Consider the following 20,302-nt stretch of genomic DNA (forward strand, 5'->3'; position numbering starts at 1 on the left):
TTCCTCTAGTTGAAAGAAAACGCTAATAATCAACTATTTATTTGCAATTGTTTTGTTGGCTATAAAACTAGAAATAATCACCTCTCACAGCATTTACCATCTTCTGCACAGGCTCCTGAAAGCAGCACATCACCCTATACCCTCCCTTTCTCCCCCTCCCTCCCCTCTCTTTCCACCCTCAGGCATTATTCTCTTCCTTTAACTCCCCCTCCTCCCTCCCTTTCCTGCCGGCCTCTCAGCAGAGGATGTGTCTGGAGAGAGAGTGTATGTGTGTGAGAGAGAGGAAAAGAGGAAAGCCTTCAGTAGAATGGATATGTGCCTTCTCTCCTCCACCCTTTCTTCTCCTTCTCCTTCTTCTTCTGCTTCCTCCTCTCCTCTTCCTCATCAGTGTCTTCCTTCACTGTCTTCCATCAGATCTGCACCCTGGGCACCTTCAGCACCGGCCCTCAGGGGAAAAGGAGACTCGTCGGGTGGATGGGTGGCTAAAAACTGAACTCCAATGTCAGCTGGGGATCAGAAGAATGGTGGTGACAAACCAGAAGGTAATGGGACACACAAACACACACACACACACACACACACTGCTTGCCTGTGGCCAACACCCACTTCTTCTAAAGCCTCTTAACAGCTAGAACCAAAACAAAGCTGTGCGTGAGGCTGCACTCTTACTTCTCTGTGAGAGAAATGAATGAACACAGCAGTACTCATGACTGAGGAGTTTGGCTCACACTGATGGATTGATTTGTAGTGACTGATGAAATATTGAAGAAGCCAGTGCTTGTGAGATACAGGATTCTCCCTGTGTTCAGTGTTTCTGCTTGGGGGGGAGAAAACTACAGACACTCCAAGTGTGTTTGGGTATAAAAGTTTATTTTTCTCATAATGCAATTTCAACCCTGTGAATGTTCAAATATCCATTTCATGAGGGCTTTCAAGATCTTGTATAACTGAAAGCTCCACTGCAGCTGCTGAAGGGACCGTGTACTGTTATGTTTAATGTCAGAAATCTCAGATATGCTGAGAACAATGACCCACAAATATAAAAGATGTATGCAGCCACCCACTACATGAAGTCTACATTTTAGAGCTCTAAGTTAGCTCGGTTAGCAAGCTCCTGGCATAAACTGAATGAGTGCACAGACACAGATACCTGCTATTTAGTTATGTTATGCTAAGTAATATAAAAAACTGCAAAAAACACAAAATGCTAGATTGAACTAAAGCACAAGCTTCTTGGACACACTGTGGGTCATATTCCTTGTCACATAATTCCATTAAAATGGTCCAAACAGCACAAACCTGGTTGAGAGATCCAGCTCAGGAAATTAGAAGAGGTGAGGCCAACCTAACAGTATCCAGTCTGGTGAGTGATTTAAAAAGAAATCACCCACCATACGGTTGTTATTAAGGGGAAAGTGCCTTTTCAGATAGAGGATTGGAATCGATTTGGATTGAAAACACTGTAGGTTCTGCATCAGCATGTTTTTGTTGTTTGTACCTTCTTGATTTTCTTATCACACATATATGATAAGAAACAGCATCTTTAAATGCAGCCATCTGAAAATGTCAGCTAAATTGATCTCACTCCTTTCCACTTATATTTGACTTTTAGACCAACTACTGAACATTAAGTAGCAGCTTTAAACTCATCAGGATCTTCTCATATAAAATCAGCAGTAAATAATTTTCTGCAATCTTTGCAAAATCGTTATGAATCAGGTCTGTTTAATCGCCGTCGGCAGTTAAATGATCATATTGTCCATTGTGCTGCAGATCTGTAACCTTTCAACCTCCAGAGTGCCAGAAAGCCAGGCGACCCAGCGCAGCACATTGCTGTCTGCTGAGTCACTAACCAGTACATTATTCCGTTAAGACCAATTATGTTGTGTAATTCCAATTGAGGCAGTCATGTGACTAACTGTGTTCTAGCTGACTCACAGATGAGATATGATATCCTGCTTACCTGACAGGAACAACACAAAGAGTCTGGGCTAGAAAATAGTCCCTCCATTGGGACAGGGAGAATTTGTGTGACTGCGCAGCACTTCCCATTCCCGAATTGTTGGGTAACTTGGGATATGCTGGAAGCTATGTAAATTTTTAGGCATTGTCTCTTTTTACTATATATAAAGAAGACAAGAATCCTGATTCTTGTCACTTCACTGAAGTCTTGGAATCACCTGATCTTTCACCCAAGAGACAGGGGGTCATGTGTATGATGCCATTTTTAGACTCGATAGAAGAGATATATTTCACAGAGGATGTTAAACGTGGAGTTGCCAGGCAGGAGGAAAAAAGGAAGACCTCAGACAAGCTTTGAGGAATTAGTGAAGGAGGACATGTAGAGGAGGATGCCAGGGACAGTGTGAGATGCAGGCAGATGATCTGCTGTGGCCTGTTCAGTGTTTTATTTATGTCTTTATGTATTTCAGTCTCAGCTGACTGCAGATTTCCCCAATCTTTTAACAGCACATTTGCATGATGACTGAAACTAGTACTACTAATGAACAGTGGGCTGTGAGGTCAGTTCCTTGATCATTAATATGCAAATTGTCATGACCAGTGATCAAAGCTCATTGATCAAAGACCATTGATCAATGGCCATGAGTACCATTCACAGAGAGTTGGGGAATGGCTGCAATCACAGCATTGTAAGATGGTGACAGATGTACCCTTAGACCCCCTCCTCGATTCAGAGATGGTCTTTCCCTTTTCACGTAAATGGCCTGCGTGACTCCGCGCTCAAACCAGCGTTCCTCCCTGTCCAGGATGTGTACATCCTCATCCTTGAAAGAGTGTCCACTGGCCTGTAGGTGTAAATAGACTGCAGAGTCCTGGCCGGACGAGTTAGCTCTTCTGTGTTGTGCCATCCTCTTAGCCAGAGGTTGTTTGGTTTCCCCGATGTACAAATCCCGGCAATCCTCCTGGCACTTAACGAGCGTATACAATGTTACTCTGTGTTGAGGGATCCGATCCTTGGGGTGGGCCAATGGTCTTTGATCAGTGGTCATGGCAATTTGCCTATTAATGAAGAAACTGACCTCACAGCCCATTGTTCCTTCAGTGGTGCTGGTTTCAGCCATTGTGCAAATGTACTCGTTATAAAGTTAGGGAAACCTGCAGAGAGCTGAGACTGAAGAAGTCATTTGGATGAGTGACGAAACGTTTCTCCTACTGAAAACGCTACATCCAGATGAACAGAATCAACCTTTTGGGGGATGTTTTATCTATAATTTCTGAGGGTTGATATGAAGGTTTATCTGCAAAGTGTATTGACGATAACTATATTCTAGGAAAGTGTAAATAGGGCCTTAATATAAGTGGTTAGGTTTCTCTGTGTTGGTACTCAGTTTGTTAAATTGTATCTATTATTTATATTATCTCCTCTGTTCCTGTCTTCATTACATTTTGAATAATAAGGCTTTAAAGTCAAAGCTGTGTTAATGGTATAATAAGCGAAAGTTCACCAGCGCTCCAAAATAAAAATCTCATAAGAAGTCTGTATTTTTCCTCACTGAATGTAATGTTCTGTGGTGGGTAGCTCAATACTGAACATTCAGAGAAAATTATGGGAGAATATTTGGGGGCAGCTTTGGGAGCCGTAACAAAATCAGAGTGTACTTTTCTTGTGCTGGTAAATGAGAAAGCGATTAAAAAAAACATTAAGTGAGGCAATCCATAATCGCTCTTGACGGCTGCTTCCCAGCTGGGAACAAATCTCATCACTGCACATTTCTGCACGAGCATTTCTCTGAAGCAGAGCTGCTGTGACAGAAATAATGACGCTGCCGAGGGAGTGAAACTTCTCTTCTAGCACATAATCGAGCCAATTCAAGCTCCTCTGTCATGGGAAAGGTTGTGACCAGCTTTCAAAACTTCCTTCAAATGATTTTAAACTGTGACATTTAGAATCACTCGTTCACTTGGAGCCCAGTTTGTCTAAATATGATCAAATACTGTTCCCTGTAGTAAAGCAGCTAATCTCATGATGGTAATAGCCCTGAACTATAGTCACACCCAGTGAGTATAAGGCGTTTAACATGTCTCTGCATTTCCGCTTGCACTTTAAAGTTTTATTGCATGTTTTGTGTGTTTGTTCCTCTGTAAGAAACACACAAACAAACACACAGTTCTTTTGCTGTAAAGAACCGCGGGATACCATAAGTATCTTGAGTATTGTAGGGGAAAGTGTTTTTAAGTCAAACAGAAACCTGCGACAGTACACAGCTGCCTCTGTTGGTCTGATCAATATTAAAATGAGGACGTGAGCTCTGGTTTTCTGGGGGACAAAACATACTGTTTGATCCACTGTTTGGCACACTGCAACCACAAGAAAGTTATCAGAGGTAAAATAAATAAATAAATAAATATATAAAATAAATTTTAAAATATGTCAGATTCCTTTTCCCTTAATCGATGAAGTTAAATGTTTATACAAGTTGAATATTTTAACTTTATGCTGTATTATTTGATTCTCGTTACAGCTGTTATATGAAATCAAGCATTTTAGTTCTGTTACTGAGTTTATTAGACTCTTTAAATGATGGGTCCACTGGATTGCTTTGCCAAATGTGAAAACTGCAGTGAAGTCACTGAGTAAGTCGTTACTCACATGAATTAAATGTCTCACTCTCCCTTTTGTTGTGGTGCTAGCATTACTAAATAGGAGTGAAGTTGCCTTAAATGTTAAATATTGTTTTAATTAGACATTTTGTTTGAATCAAGAAGAAATAAAGTACATATTTTTTGCCTTTCCACTGTGATCTCTATATTGTAGATGATTCAATATGGAAAACCTGAGGGAGTGATGTTTTTCACATGAGTTTACGGTTGTACGGCTTGTGGCTCATGGACAGTTTCAGAATATGTTTTTTTACGCTTAAAGGAAGGGAAGTATTTATGTACAAAGAAGAGCACCAGCTAGCATTATTTTTCATAGAGGTACTGTCCTTGTGCTAATTAATAAACTGTGTTAAAATATTACTATCAAACGGACTTATTACAGTTTTTAAGGAAGGTGTTGTTGGGTCTGTTCCCACAAACCCCGCTAGTTCTAGAGACTTATTCATCATGAAAGAAAACAAGACAGTCGATCGATCGATTACTTGCGCAAGGGAGGCCTCGTTGGTATCTTAGCTCATCACGAATGACCCCAAATCCGGCCTCCTCTCGCTGGCTTTTATTGAGAGACAGTTCACACAAAACACAGCAAAGCAACGCCCACATGGTTCTAAGGCATTATATGTATATGTGTGAACTTCTGTATGTAGGTAAGAATGTGTGTGTGTGTTACCTCCTGCTGACCAAAGGGTCGTAAACGCAGGAAGTTTACATCAAAAGAAGCAGATCTTCCAGATAGGATGTATCTGCAATAAAACCTCCCCCAGCACAAAGTGGTTAGAGGTGGTTAGGATCAAAGGAATGGCTTTGATCCTACTGCTTGAACTAAGACTGTACAAATTTAAGAAACACAATGGCAACATTCAACAATTAGACCTAACAGGTGTAAAGAAAGGGAAAGGGAGGATAAGAGAGGTCCTTTTCGATCAGATGGAGAGCAGCTTTCACTTGGTCCCCCTTGTTGCTTCCCCCCTTGCTCTGCTGTGCGTCCGCTCCCCTTGACTGTGCTGACCTCCCATCTTTAATACCATGTGACCGAGCAGACTTTTATCATTTCCTTGATTTGGAAGGTGTGGGTAGGAAGCGGTGGCATGCGGTGAGTTTTGCAGTAAGGCGAACAGAGACTTGAGTAGTATCGGTCATGGTTAACTCTCAATATTAAAATATGAATGAAAAAATGAATGTTGTGTCATGATCCTGGTTTTTTGACCCTGCCCGTTGGCTTTTGGAATTTTTTTTTAGTTGTGGCCTTTTTAATCCTTTATTTAATGCCCCTCTTTGTATCCCTCTTTGTATACTCTTGACCTTGACTTTAGTGTGGTGTATGGGTAGCAGTTAGTATTTTGCTTAGAGATCAGATTATATAAGGTTTTCTTTTGTTTTTTCTTAGTGTTCCCATTAGTGACTTGTTTGTATATTAGTGTCATTGTTTGGATGTTTGTTACTTCCTGTTTTATTTTGCTAGTCTCTTATCTCATGTGCATTTTGTTTAGTTTTGTTTCCCCTTGTCTCATTAGATTCTGTTTTCCAACTCCATCATGTCATGTGGAGTGTTGGCAAACCAGCTGGTTAAATTAAATACTGTCAGACATTCTCATAGATACTCATTTAAAAGCACTGTTGACACTGCACCTAGTCAACTTGCCTATTTTATGGTCAGAGCTGCCTTCCCCTCTCTACCGTCGTCACAGCTTTTCTTGCTAATGTAAGAAGTTATTAGCAACTTTTTCTACTCTACATGACACATGCTGGCCAAGGTGGTTAGCAAGATGAAACTCATCACTTATGATGCTAAATCACTAAAGCTCATTTAGTTGCTATTGCTAGCTGTGTTTCCATATGTAGTGCATGTCATAGCTGATCTCAGAGCAGTGAAGGCTGAGCCAGATTGTTTCACATACTCGCGTCCTGTCAGCGAAAAACCAGAGTTTATCCACCAGAAAAACAGCTGCTGTCTTCCGCTTGCCCAGCTCCTTCATTGTTAGTGGGAGATGAGCACAAAATTAGCACAAATAGATGAGAAGCTTTAAGATTGAAGTGAAAGGAAAAATCACTGTTTTTCAATTTGCATCTATTTTTAGATTTGATGAGGCAAGCACTGCTTGCCTTGCTTGCCCTGACAGGATAACCGTGGTAGGAAGTAATATTTATTCAAAAATAAAAGCTTGCAAAAGAAAAACAATAATTGTAAATACTTAAAAAACACAGAATTAAATATTAAAATTACTTGCACTGTATGCATAGATTTATTGCAGTTGTATCAATCAAGCATTACCGAGTGATAGTCATGTCAATGCAGCAACACACCCGACGTGTTGTTTCCAACATAGAGCTAAAAAATAAAACAGAATCTCAGTGGCTGAACTGAGATGGAAATAAAATGGAACAAATGTAGAACATCTCATTATAATAAAACATGCATAATAGTTTAACTAACATCCATAATTTACTACTGCAAAACTAGAACTTCTCTGACATGTCTAATGCAGTATAAGTTTTACCCTGTGATGAAACATTTCTGATAGTGGTCATTTCCAGGATTATAATGCCCCCCACTGATAGGACATAAGGGCTCAATGCTTTGATGAGGATGAAAATGATATGAGAAAATGAAAATGAGATTCACTAAACACCTAAGGGAGATTTTGGAACATCAAAATACCAGCTGAGGGGATATGTTTTGGAAGAGTGGTGTTCCTTCCCTCCTGTGGAGTCCCAGAGACTTTGAGCTTTGAAGCTGTTCTAGTGACACAGGATGGCTCAGCAGCTTACTAACATGGCTCAGAGTCTTTTATATATAAAAATAAAATGTAGTTTTTATTCTTTACATTTTACCCAAACATTAACTTGTGAACTTAGTAGTTTTAATATATCTTGTGCTAGAAGTAAGTAGTGGATAAAACACGCCTCTTTGTGGTGTGTGTGACACTGACTGTATATAAAAGATGTTTGTAGCTTTGAGGGCTGAAGTTAATTAAATCTGCATTCTATCTAATGGCCAACAGGGGGTGTTTCAAATACAACAGACTGGAACAGAACAGAAAGGCCAGGGGGAATCAACCTGCTGCTCACTTCCTCTGTGACTTCAGTAAAAGAGTTTATTGTCTCAGTCACAAGTTTCAACACTGTGATGTTCATGGTGTAAATTACAGTTTGAAAAGACAATAAAACAGAGTATGCTTAAGGGCAGGCCTGCCCCTTTATGGGCGAGTTGCTTCACTATATCTCCCTGCCTGATATTTTATTCTCTTTGTCTCTCAGACATGGTGCCACAGCCTGAGGTGTGGCCTGAGGTGGAGAGGGCAGAGTGTTTGGCCCGCGGCGCTGCCCTGAAGTGGGCGTCGGGTGTTTTCTGTCGGCCTGAACATCTGGAGCGACTCAGTCAATACAGGAAGAGAGAAAGTCAGAGGACAACCTCCATTCACACCAGACTGAAGGTGACAACACAGTCCACAAATACGCATGAATGCACAATAATGGAGCAGTAGTTTAAAGCAGTTTAAATTATCCCAATAAGGCACATAAAAGAAACCTAATCTGCTCTTCCTTATTTTCTGTTGCATACAGTGCTGCAAAAAATATTTGCCCCCTTCTTGATTTCTTTCTTTTTTCTTATTCGTCACACTTAAATGTTTCAGGTCATCAAACAAGTTGTAATTATAGTTATAACCCAGTTCAACAGAAAATGTGTTTTTAAAGTAATGATTTTATTTACTGAGGCGAAAAAAGCTATCCAAAGCTACCTGCCCCTTTGTGAAAAAGTAATTGCCCCCCCCCCCCACCCCCCTAAATCATGAATTAACTTTGATTTTTTTATCTTGGAAAGCTGAGTTCAAGTTCCGTTGCCACACCCTGGACTGATTACCACCAGACCTGCCGACTCAAGAAATCACTTGAGATTTCAATGAACAACACATCATTCTGCAATCTAAAGAGAAAAGTGAGAAACAAAGTCACTGATGTCTATTAGTCTGGAAAGGAAAGATATTTCTAAGACTTTGGGACTCCAGTGAATCATTATCAACACCACTTGGAACAGTGGTGACCCTTCCAAGGAGAGGGCAGCCTACCACAATTACCCTAAAAGCTCGTCGACGACTCATCCATGAGGTCACAAAAGAACCCAGAACAACATCAAAGACCTGCAGGCCTCACTTGTCTCGGTAGAGGTCAGAGTTCATGATTCTTCAGTAAGAGACGAGGAAAAAAATGGCATCCATGGAAAAGTTCCAAGGAGAAAACCACTGCTGACCAAAAATCACGAAAGCCTTTTGGAGGGTTTTTAGTCCCGTTACATCCTCGCCCACCTGCTGTTTAAACCTTATTTTAACAAAGAGCAACCGATCAGAAGAAAGATGGCATATAGGGAGATGGAAGGACAGAGGAAAAGTTTTGCTGTTTTTCCTTTTTTTGTAAATAGACCTAACATTAACACTGCAATCCCTTTCTTTCCAGTCCATGGTCCAGTCGTACCTGGAGGGAGTGGGCTGGGGTCTGGAGCAGCTCCGCGAGGCCCGGACTGAGCTGAGGGAAGTGTCACGTGATTTGAAGAAAGCTGGACTGGAGTCTGATCAAAACACAGAGGGGGGAAGATCTCTGGAGAGGCTGAGAGAGGTGTCTGCAAACCACAGTCAGCTCCTCGCTGCTGTTAGCAACCTGCCACGACTTTACTCCGGTGAGAAGCAGCTGTGTGGATGAAAGTAGGATCCCATGACGAAAGTGACTAACGTAGATGTCCCGGTCATCACGCTTTGCATACATACATGCATACATTTGCCTTAATCCTGTTATATGATGAGCAGATTATTATAACTGGTTTTAATTTGACATGAAAGGACTTAAATCTAGAGATGACATAATTTTACACAATTTTATGCTGGAACAGGATTTCAGGAAAACTATTTGAAAGCTGACACTAACACCATAAAACATTTACATTGATGCGTTTTGGCAAATTTAACTGTGTCTGTGTGTTTATGATTTGAAAACATATAAAAAAAGGTGTCCCACTGCTCTAATGTGTATTTTAAGGATACTGAGTTTTCCATGCTGAGGCCTTAAAAGCTTTAAGGCCATAATGACTTCATACAGAAACTATAAAAAACTGTGTATAGCGCAGTGTAAACTTTTTCATGTTTAATAATTCCTTTGGTAATTCTTATAGTTTCATGTAAACCACCACCTCCACATACTCTCTATTGCCCAGTGCGTAGCATGGTGATGGAGACAGAGCGCCTGGTGGAGTCCCGGCGGCTGTTGGAGGCCCATGCCAAGCTGATGGATCTGGAGTACTTGCAGGATGATATTCTATGGCAGCTCAACAAGGCCGCAGGAGGTGCACTCAGCACTGAAGACCAGGAAGTGGTGGCCAAATATTTCTCTGGAGTCCGGCACCTGGTCGATGCACTGGGTGAGGAACTCATTAAGATACGGGAAAATCTGTTCAAGCTTAACCATCATTTTTTGTTAAAGTTCCTCTCCTAGCACCTTAACAACACATCACTGTTAATCAGATTTACATGTTTCTGTAAAAAAAAAAAAAAGAAACAAAAAAAAAAGACCATTAATTCATATAAGTTGCTTAAAGTTGTTGATACATGGTTTTAAATAACTGACCTTCAGGCATTTGCAGCTGTAGCAACCAGTTTTGTTCTGGAGAGAAACCTTTAAAAAATCTTTATTGATAAAAGAAAAAACTGATAACATTCAGCAATATTTAACATGCACCCCGGATATGAGATAAGCTTTATAGTAGACTTTTCTAAAGCAAGAATATATCAAAGAAGCGTGTAGAAAAAGCAGTGTCATGGAAAGAGTGCCATTGGGAATTAGCAGCTTTAATAAAATCTTTAATCCCAGCTTCTGTGGTCCTGATGATGAAAGCACAAAGTCTGCTGGTTGAAACCTGATATCTTCATACTCCACATTCATCCTGGCGCTGCAGGGAAGGAGCTGTGGGCGGTGGTGAGCAGTGCTCTGGCTCTGGCCCGACAAAACCCCACGCCGTTTGTATCCGCTGTCAGGATTGTGGAGCGGGAGGAGGCGCTGGACCAAACTCTGCTGGAGGAGAGGGGAGGCGGCGGAGGCAACAGCAGGCCCCTACCCCCTGGACGACCTCGCTGCTGGAGAGCGTGCTTCTTCAAGGTCAGCGGCACCTGATACAAACACTGTTACCAAGTTTCTGCTTTTGAATATACAAATGTATGTCTCAGTTCACTCATACTCCGTTCTCCCAGGTACTAGAGGAGGCGGTGGTGGCGCGGTTTCGCAGTGTTTCCTATCTGCACACACGTGGTCCGGGTCTCGCAGGTCACCTTTCTGCACTGCAGCACGGCATCATGGCCGACCTGGCCACCGTACGCCACCTGCTGGAGCACTGCGTCCCGCAACACTACAAGCTGACTGGAGCCTACTTGAGGGCCAGCCACCGCTGTCTACATGCCCACCTGACACAGGTCGGTGAAATGAACAATGCCACCTCATCATGAATACTACAGATCTATCTTCTTTTGTCCAGGTCAGTGTTTTTTTAAACACCAACCACCATCAATGTCCACATGTAAGTGATATTTGTGGCCTAGGTTAGCAGCTGGGACCTGGAGAGCGGTGAAATCTTCGCTGTGCTCAACTGGGTGCTGCACATCTACAACAGGTGAGGCTCGTGGTCAGAATCTGTATTTTATCCTTTCTCTGTTACCATAAAGTGAGTTTTTCAGGATATTTCTAAGCAGCAGTTTGGAAGATTTTAATCTTGAGCTAATCACAAAATTGGAAGAGAGAAGAAACAAGAGACACAAAACTTTTCTTTCAAATCTCTGTTTTGTTATTATTGTGAAGTTATGGACTTTTATTAGCATGAAACGCCACCCTTTGGCTGAACTCTTCAAACCCACGTTCAGCCATTAACGTCACAAGAAGCCACGAGTTCATTAATACGTCATTACAATGACTATTAAAGCCACTAAAATTTGAACGTGGCAGTCTTGTTTTGGCAGCCCGGACATGATGGGTCATCCTGAGCTGGTGACGGAGATGGAGAGAGAAGAGCTGGGGCCTCTAATCTCCACAGAGGGACTCGAGCAGCTGCAGAGCAAATACGTGCAGAGTGTTCGGGTGAGCATTGGATACAGTCTGCATATACAGAATACAGATTTTTTTATATATTGAAACTGTCTGTGTTGTTGCATTAAGTACTCATAGTCTGTGTGTGTGTGTGTGTGTGTGTGTGTGTGTGTGTGTGTGTGTGTGTGTGTGTGTGTGTGTGTGTGTGTGTGTCATTGCTGCTGTAGAAGAGTGTATCTGAATGGATGCACAAAGCTCTGCAGGTGGAGCTGCAGGACTGGCAGAGGGACCAGGAGCCAGATACAGACCATGAGGGCTTCTACCAAACAAGCCTGCCCACAATCATCACACAGGTAACCAGTGCTATAAAAACATCAGATAAATACAATCACAGATCCATGACGTGGAGCAAATTTTACGCATTTGAAAGTTTCTTTAATAAACCTTTAAATGAGCATCTCACAATCCTCGCATGCAGCATGACTGTGGATTCTGTCCTGGTTTTGGAGATGGATAATGTAATCACGTGATAATGTAATCACAATGATGATCTTCATCCCTGTCCACACCCTGGAGATTCTGTATGTAATGAAATTATGTGCTTCTTGGAAATGCACTGGCAGAAACAAAGATCTCACAGTCTCTGCTATTAAACTTAGTTCAAGTTCCCCACTGAATGTAGTTGGTGTGGACTTTTTGGAGTGTTTTATATAACTATGCTGTGTATTTTGTGTGGCTTTGTGTGTCACTGTGGTAGATGCTGGAGGAGAATGCCCGGGTGGCTCTGATGATCGGCGAGTCCCTGCGAGATCAGACTATACAGATGGGACTGTATGAGATGGAGAACCTCCTGAACAGGTGTGTGTGCATGAACGTTGTGCTTCTGTGCTCTTGAACATACTGCACCCAGCTTTTGCTTAGTATTTGCTCTTTAACCCAGGTTACACTGTTTGTAGACTTCAAGTCAAATCAAGTTTTATCATTTCCTTATTGCTGCTATGTACACTCACCAGTCATTTCAGTAGATGCTCCTGTTTAACTGCTTATTAACGCAAACAATCACGAAAACAACTCGGTGGATTTAGACATACAGACATGGTCAAGGCAACCTGCTAAGGTTCAAACTGCTCTGAGACTTTCAGTCACATCAAACATCAAACATCCATCTCTAGGGTTTAAAGAAAATGGTCCAAAAAGAGAAAATGTCCCAGTTTCTCTGGAAGAGAATGCCTCAAAGTCAAAGCAGAATAGCTAGCCCACAAGCGTGGTAGAAGGTTCAGTTTAATGACTCCACTTAACAGAGGTGAGGCCTAGCAAGCGTGGATCAGCTCATGCCACCTCTGTCAGGATACCTGTATCCTGGACAGCATGGATGTGCCCCTAAATCCAGTGTCCAGCTGGATTCATTAGTCTGTTGAGGTTGACTCTTTTTTTGGAGCATGCCTCTAGTGGGAAGTTAGAAGAACTACAGTTTGTGCTCTCCCTGCAGCACTTTTTCAGCTCCGGAGGTTTCCTTTTGCAATAATCTTATGAATCATTACATCTACTTTAACCTTCAGGTTTCGTGAAGCTCTGGTGGAATTTGGAAAGGAGCATCGCAGGGATCTGAGCAACAGCAAAAATAAGTTCTACCTCCACTATCTGCTGGCCTCCATCAGCAACTGCATCATCCTCAAGTAAGTTTGTAGTGGAACATCAGTGCAGATGTGGAAGTAAGTAGTCACCACACACACACAGGAGCTTCTGATTGATAAATGCTCCAGGACATGCACACTCTCAGTGCTCTCATGTTGAATCGATCCATCATTTGATGGTGTGGGGTCACTTAATATTTCTTAATATCAATTTGAAAAAACTTAAATAGAAACGGAAGAATTCCACAGGGAAGTTCTGAAGCAAAGACATCCCAGTGCCACTACGTGCAGTCCCATTTGAGGGTTCCTTTGCATATTTTTAGACTTTGGTCATAATCCCGATGCACAGATTGAGTCCTGATCTTTATTATGAGTTTAGCTATAAGTCATACAACAGTTAGCCATTAATAATTAACTGTCTTAATGTAATTTTCTGCACTCTGGCTTGGCTCTAAAGCCATGACAAAAGAGGAAGATACAGGGTGAAGGCCACTAAATACTAATTTATCTTGGTATTAAATTAACAAAAGACAAAGAAAAACCTAACTGTGAGGTGAGAATCATCAGTAATGATGACCTGTGTGTATCTGGACATGTTGAGTGGCACAAAGCAAAGATCTGTGTGAAAGAAAAGCTGCTGAAGGTCTGAGGAAGGGTGGAGTTTAATTGAGGAAACACTCCAGTTGAGCTGATGTTCTGCTCCACCCATCGGCATGGAAAAGTTATAAGCAAGCAAGCAGACCATCACAACATGAGGGTGTATGTCAGACACAGTGAATAGCTGCGCCTGTGAAACGGTATTTGCTCTAAATGTGATTAGTTTCAGTTTTCCAGAGATGAAGATCATGGCTTGGAATCTGAGTGTCCTAAAAACAGCTTGTTTAGTGCCGTATAAGACAAAGAAAGTAGGGACATGTTTGTTCATAAATCCATCTTTAATGAGGTTAGACCCAGAGCAGGACGTGCATCTGATTAGTTTGATCCTTTACAAAAGGATGTTTATATATATGTACGACATGTACAGTATGACAGCTATAGTGACCTGCCAGATCGGTGCAGTGAACAGTTAGATCGATTTGAGGAGCAAAGATGTGTGTGGTCTCAGAGAGGATTAATCGTTGTTCACTGTCGGTGCAGGAAGTCCACGGAGAGCCTGCAGCAGCAGCAGTCGTCCCAGTCGGCAGGCCAGTTCACTCGCACTCCTCCAAACCCTCTGGCAGCTCTGGACCGGGCGGTGCGGCGGGCGTGCCGGCTTGTCATGGATCAGCTCTTGCTGGATTTGAAGCCTTTCCTCCCAGGCCTTCTCACCCGACCCTGGCTGGCTCAGGGAGACCCGACCCCCAAACTTTGCCGCGTCCTGGAGCGTCACCTGGAGCTGTACGTGCGTGTTCGGCCTCCCTGCCGGCAGGTATCAGATTCAGAGAGCGGTTTAGAAATGTACTGTGTGTCGAGGGTAAAGGTGGTCTAGAGGTACAGAACCTAATAACCGAAGAAAGTCTCATAGTGCATATTTATTTTATACATTCTGTGTGTGCAGCGTCTGCAGGAAGAGGCCCAGTGGCTGATGGTGGTGGAGTACGTCAGGGCTCTGATGCAGAAGAGGCTGGTGTGTCGTAGTGGCGAGGAGAGGAGGCAGCTCGCTCAGCAGATGCTTCAGGACGACCAGCTGTTCAGAGAAATCTTCCACAGCCTGGTGGGCATAAAGTACTATTACACAATACACAATATTATTACACATGATTCAGAAAAATGTATTAGGTTATGTAACACTGAACAATATCAGTATGTTAAGGTCGAGACTTTGTAGAAATATGAGTACTACATTAGCTGCAGTTTGAAAATGTATTTTATTTAGGCCCGTGCTGGTCAATATTCAATTAATTAACAAAATACACATGACATGTAACATTATAAAATAAACAAGGGCATAAAAATGAAATGAAATGGAACAAAATCGAGTGATATTTTGAAATAAAAATGAAATAATTAAAATAAGATTAACATAAAAAAGAGACCAAATCAAATGATGTAAAAGTAGAAAAGTAATCATGTGAATCATGTTGTCGCTGTGAAATTACAAATGCATAATTAGATAAACATTGATGTACAATTTAACTAATTTTTAAACATTTAAACAATATATGATGAAATTTAAATTTTTTTTTGAATAATCTAAAGTATAATAAAACTAAAATATGACATACAATAAAGAAATTGAGAAAAAAAATGGAAAAATGTGGAACTAAAAATATATAAATGAAACGAACAAAGTTAAAAAAAAAAGATGAAACCTGGGATTATAGCTTTATGAAATAAACATAGACACATTTTTAAAGCTATATTGTGAAATAGAAACGTAATATGAATTACTGCATGACAAAATGAAATACTTCTAATGATCTACTTTTATTGTTAACTACAAATTAATTAATAAATTCATTGCTAGAACAATAATTTTTAAAGAAGTGGTCAGATAAGTTTCTTTGATAATAACACGCTGAGTAGAAACAATCGTACATAAGTATTTTATTTACTGATTTATTTATTTAACATTGAGCACTTTGGGCTGAGATATAGGATATTTGTATACATAAAGTTTGCCGTTGTACTGCATGAGAATCGTGTGTTTTCGTCTGCTGCGATGTCTTATCTGAATAATTTCATACCTGTCTGTGCTCGATCACTCAAAGCCACACGTGCATCTATCTGTCTCAGCAGGAAAGTGAAGGGTCAGCACCTGAAGTGAACCCTTTGGCCTTACTCCCCGTCCTGGCCGAATTCATCCGCCTCAAAGACCCCAACATGCTCACACTGGAGGTGTCTGGACTTGCAGCCAAATATCCTGACATCAGGTAATCAGCACCTCCTCCACCCTAACTGCTGCTCATTCTGTAAGCTTGATGCATAAAACAAATACTGCCAGTGTTGTTCAGAAGAAATACGTCAGCTTTCTGAAACACCGTCTTTAATAAAGCTGCCACGGCCCTGAATGTCTTTGGTTGTTCAGTGAGTGAAGAAACAACAAACAACAGAACAAATTCTTCCAAAGTGAGCAGACAAAACGGGACGTTTCAAGAAATCTTTGGGTTGTTTCTGAGGTTTAATTCATCTAATAATCAGTCAGTCAGCGTGTTTCAAAGGAGAAAACCCTTTTTTATGATTGCACGCACCACAGGAGTAGGAAAATAACTTACCTGAACAAAGCTGCAAAACGAAAAACCCAGACTGAACATAGCCATAACACAAACTCACTGCCCGCTGGCCAATCAGGTCTCTAGAAATTAGCATCACCGTTCATAGAACATCTCTCAGACCTCTGTGAGATGACAGCAGGAGGGTTTAAAGTTCCTTAAGCACATCTGAAGTCTTTAATCTTTTTTCATTGTTTCTTACCACACAGATTTGCACACGAACAAAGCCTGACATTTAGTTTTTATACTTAGTCTATACTCACTTTCAGGCTGTGAGACATGAGGCATGATATTAAACAACGCATAAAGTGTGACATTTATGGAAAAAAGAGTATAAGAAGGTGATGTGAATTGAATAAAAATTTGATTTTAGAAAAAATTAAATGGTCTGAATTAAAGTAACGCTGTCAGGTGAAAAGGTGAGAAAAATCAATACGAAATAAATAAACCCATATATAAAACAGAATGATCAAAAGTGTAAACATTGTGGAATAAAAAGCTAAAATCAAGTGACATTATGAAAGAAAAGGTATCATCAAAGCAATGCTATACGATTTAAAATGATCTGGCTGTAGCTCAGGAAGTAAAGCAGGTCATTGGCTAATTGCAAGGTTTGTGCCCAAGCCAAATATCCTTGAACAGGATACTTACCCCAAGCATCCATCGAAGCATGAATGTGTGTGAATGTTACATAGAAAGCACTTACATAGAAGTAAGAGCTTGTGTGAATGAGGTGAGTTGTGTAAGGTGCTTTGAGTGCTGTATAAGAACCAGTCCATTTCCTTTGGTGAATAATGTAGTAAAAGATTTTGTGTTTGTTCTCTCAGTGAGGAGCACGTGTCCGTGCTGCTGGAAATCCGAGGCGACGTCTCCAGGGACATCAAAGGGGCTGTACTGGATTTGCTGGAGCAGAGCGCTCCCCCTCTTCCCGTCGGATACCGACCCATTTTCACTGACATCCTGGTGCCTCCCTCCACCATGGCCTTCTGCCTGCCAACTGCCAAGTGTGCATAGCTGCAGGGGTTTCGTGTAAAAAGCAGGGAGCTCCTAAATAAACACTTAGAAACAGTGCTGAGCAGAGTCTCCAGCTCTCCTTATTTATCTCTTCTCACCAAAGGATTCGAGATCTCGGTGATGCACATGAATTTATTTCTCCTCCAGCTTACCAGGGGTTTGAGGTGGCGACTTGCTGGTCCAGGTCTAATGTCAGCTGCGAGGTAGGGGTTGTTTTGTTTGCCTTAAGTCTTCTATACTTCCAGAAGTCGCTGTCAGAGTTTTCTGCAGTTTATACAACAAAGTTAACAGGACGTGGATGATTTTTAAAGTCCAGTAACAGGACGATTGTGCACTTCATACACTCTCTGTAGCCCCATTTGGATGGAATTTATTTCTCTTTGGCAGGCTGGGTGATTTTATTATCAGTCCACACCATATATGACTTATTTTTCTCTGGGGATTATATTATGATCAAAGTGAAAAAGTATTCATGCGCTCTTGTGATGTCAGCTTCAGGTAAGTACACCTGTTCTCTGAACTCTGTTTTCCACTTTCTCAAACTGTCACAACAGCGGCCTGACATCCTGTAGTTCTGTTATTTCTAAGCAAATGACAGAAAATGAATAAATGTGTTTATTTATTCACATTTATTTGTTTTTTAAATCTTTTTCCTACCTGAATGTTTGTGTCCATTACAATGAGAGCGAATTACTAAAGGTAAAGAAATACAAACAGAGAAACTGAGCGACTGGGTAAAGCAAGAAGAAATCCTGAGATTAAAGTCATACAATTCTGAGAGAAAAACACACATGTATGATTTGTGGAGAAAAAAACAATATTAGGACAAGAAAGAAAAAGAAAACAGAAATTTTTTTGATGTGAAAAACATCTAATTTAACAATTTCCAAGTAAAATGTAGGTAAAATTTATATCTTTAAATTTGTTTAAATATCTTTAAATAAATATCTTTAAAAGGAAATGTTAGAACACAAACAACAGCTTTCCAGTCATTAAGAGAAACAACAAACTACATTTCAAAAGGAGTTTCAATACTGTGATTTTCCTTTAACCTTCAATAGTCTCGATACGCTGTCATATTTTCACAGATTATAAAAACCTGTTGATGTTATTCATGTCCAAATGGGACTTTTGCTTCAGATTTAAAGTGACAAACAGCACAAACAGGCCTGCACGCTGCCTTTGTTCTTCTTCATTACCCACCACGTTACTGGTTAAACGTTATTTCTGCTTTCTGTCAGTTTAAAGAGTCAGCGCTGAGCATTGCTTTGACCTGCATGAGTAAAATCTCACTTTAGCTTCAAAACATTTCTATGTGAAACAAACAATCTGCCTGGATAAACTGCACCAAAGTTCTTCGATCATTTCTTTGTGAGAAAACCTTTTTAAGACTCTAAAATGCTGCATATTAGATATCTTTATATAAACTAAAAACTTCCTACTGAAAAAAGACACTTTTAAACTTTTTTGTGGAGATTTTCATCTGATTTGAGGGAAGACAGAGGTTATGGGACAGATTTATGATATTGGTGGGCTTCAAAAATAAAAATGCTTTGAGTTGAGTTTAAATTAAATTGGCTGTGCAGCATGCGTATACACATTAATGTAGCGTGGGTGTTTGGCAGGGTTTGCTTCCCGCTGAGTCAAAGTTTCTATGGTAAAATAGATAAAAGGTATAGTAGAAATTCAGATAAAGCATAACTCTTATGCAATGTATATTGAAAACCAAAGCTTTCAAAATGAAAGAAAAAGACATGAAATAAAGAAATGATCATATAGAAAGTGGCATTATGAAAGAAAAGTGACAAAAAAATAAAAGGTGAGAATGAAATGAAATAAATTGAAAATAAATATTAAATACGTGGTTGGATTATTAATAAAAATGAGACACTGATGAATCATGTAATATATATGTGGCATAAAATATAAAAATATGACATGAAACAATGGCATTATGAATTGAAATGTTAAAATTAAGGTGACATAAAAATGGATGATAATTTAGGAAAGTGCATACATTAAAAAAAGAACAAATGAAAGTGTGTATAAGTTATAGTTTATTATTTAAAGATGAACATGGTTTCTCTTTGAGATTTCCCAGCTGTGAACATCCCACCAGAGGAGCTGCTAACTCTGCTCTGTAATCACTCTGAAATGGTCTTTTCAGTGGTTTCCGTCTGTGTGTTTTCATTTCAAGCTTGCTGTTTGTACCAAATGTTGTTTATCTCATTTTTTTTTAGAAAGTATTTATTGTATTTATGTAACAAAGTCAACTGTTGTCTTTTGTTTGGTGTTTTGTTATTGGTTTTACATTTCTGGTTCAAAGCCTCTAAAGTGCATAAAGTCTGTTCCATAAGTGTTTTAATAAAGTCTTTATCAAGTAAACTTTGTATTTCTATTATTAAAAGCATAAGGCACATATTAAGTATGAAATCACTATCAATCAGCAGATGCAGTATTATTTATTTATTATGTTCTTTACTTGGCATAAAGTATTTATTTATATTGAACTACTGCACTGTTAATATGTTTGATTTTTATATATTTTGCTAGAGTGTCCTTTATCTTTCTTGCCTCTTAATTCTTCTTTGCAGTGTGTGAGAGAAACAGCATTTCATTTTTCCTGGATGTCCTACACGCAGCAAACTGACAGTAAAAATCTTTGAATCTCGCGAGAATGATGAAACGTTATTTTGATAATGAAAGCAAAATTTAGGATGAATTTTATTCATTCAGTTTTCTTTTATTTGAAAAGGCTGTTTCTAGTAACTAATACAGTCA

General features: G+C 40.1%; 1 protein-coding gene across 2 annotated transcripts; it reads left to right on the forward strand.

The window, feature by feature from the left end:
* The first annotated feature begins 279 nt into the window (after positions 1–279).
* exoc3l1 (exocyst complex component 3-like 1) lies at positions 280–19,874 on the forward strand. 2 transcript variants are annotated; one of them, XM_063480479.1, is made up of 15 exons: positions 280–542; positions 7,882–8,057; positions 9,076–9,295; positions 9,827–10,030; positions 10,565–10,764; positions 10,857–11,075; positions 11,202–11,272; positions 11,616–11,733; positions 11,910–12,035; positions 12,440–12,540; positions 13,242–13,358; positions 14,454–14,724; positions 14,854–15,009; positions 16,032–16,168; positions 17,335–19,874. In XM_063480479.1, the coding sequence occupies exons 1-15, from the start codon at positions 500–502 to the stop codon at positions 17,519–17,521; spliced, it is 2,346 nt and encodes a 781-aa protein (XP_063336549.1). In that variant the 5' UTR covers positions 280–499; the 3' UTR covers positions 17,522–19,874. The 2 variants fall into 2 exon arrangements, with proteins under 2 accessions (XP_063336549.1, XP_063336550.1); XM_063480480.1 differs by having other exon boundaries at positions 16,035–16,168.
* The last annotated feature ends 428 nt before the right edge of the window (positions 19,875–20,302 follow it).

Source organism: Pelmatolapia mariae, linkage group LG7 (genome assembly GCF_036321145.2).
Source record: "Pelmatolapia mariae isolate MD_Pm_ZW linkage group LG7, Pm_UMD_F_2, whole genome shotgun sequence".
In the NCBI taxonomy this organism is placed as follows: domain Eukaryota; kingdom Metazoa; phylum Chordata; class Actinopteri; order Cichliformes; family Cichlidae; genus Pelmatolapia; species Pelmatolapia mariae.

Coding starts and splice junctions, on each gene's coding strand:
- exoc3l1 (XM_063480479.1), top strand. CDS start 500: ATGTCAGCTGGGGATCAGAAGAATGGTGGTGACAAACCAGAAG. Junction 8,058..9,075: donor CCATTCACACCAGACTGAAG/GTGACAACACAG, acceptor CTTTCTTTCCAG/TCCATGGTCCAGTCGTACCT. Junction 12,036..12,439: donor TGCCCACAATCATCACACAG/GTAACCAGTGCT, acceptor TCACTGTGGTAG/ATGCTGGAGGAGAATGCCCG.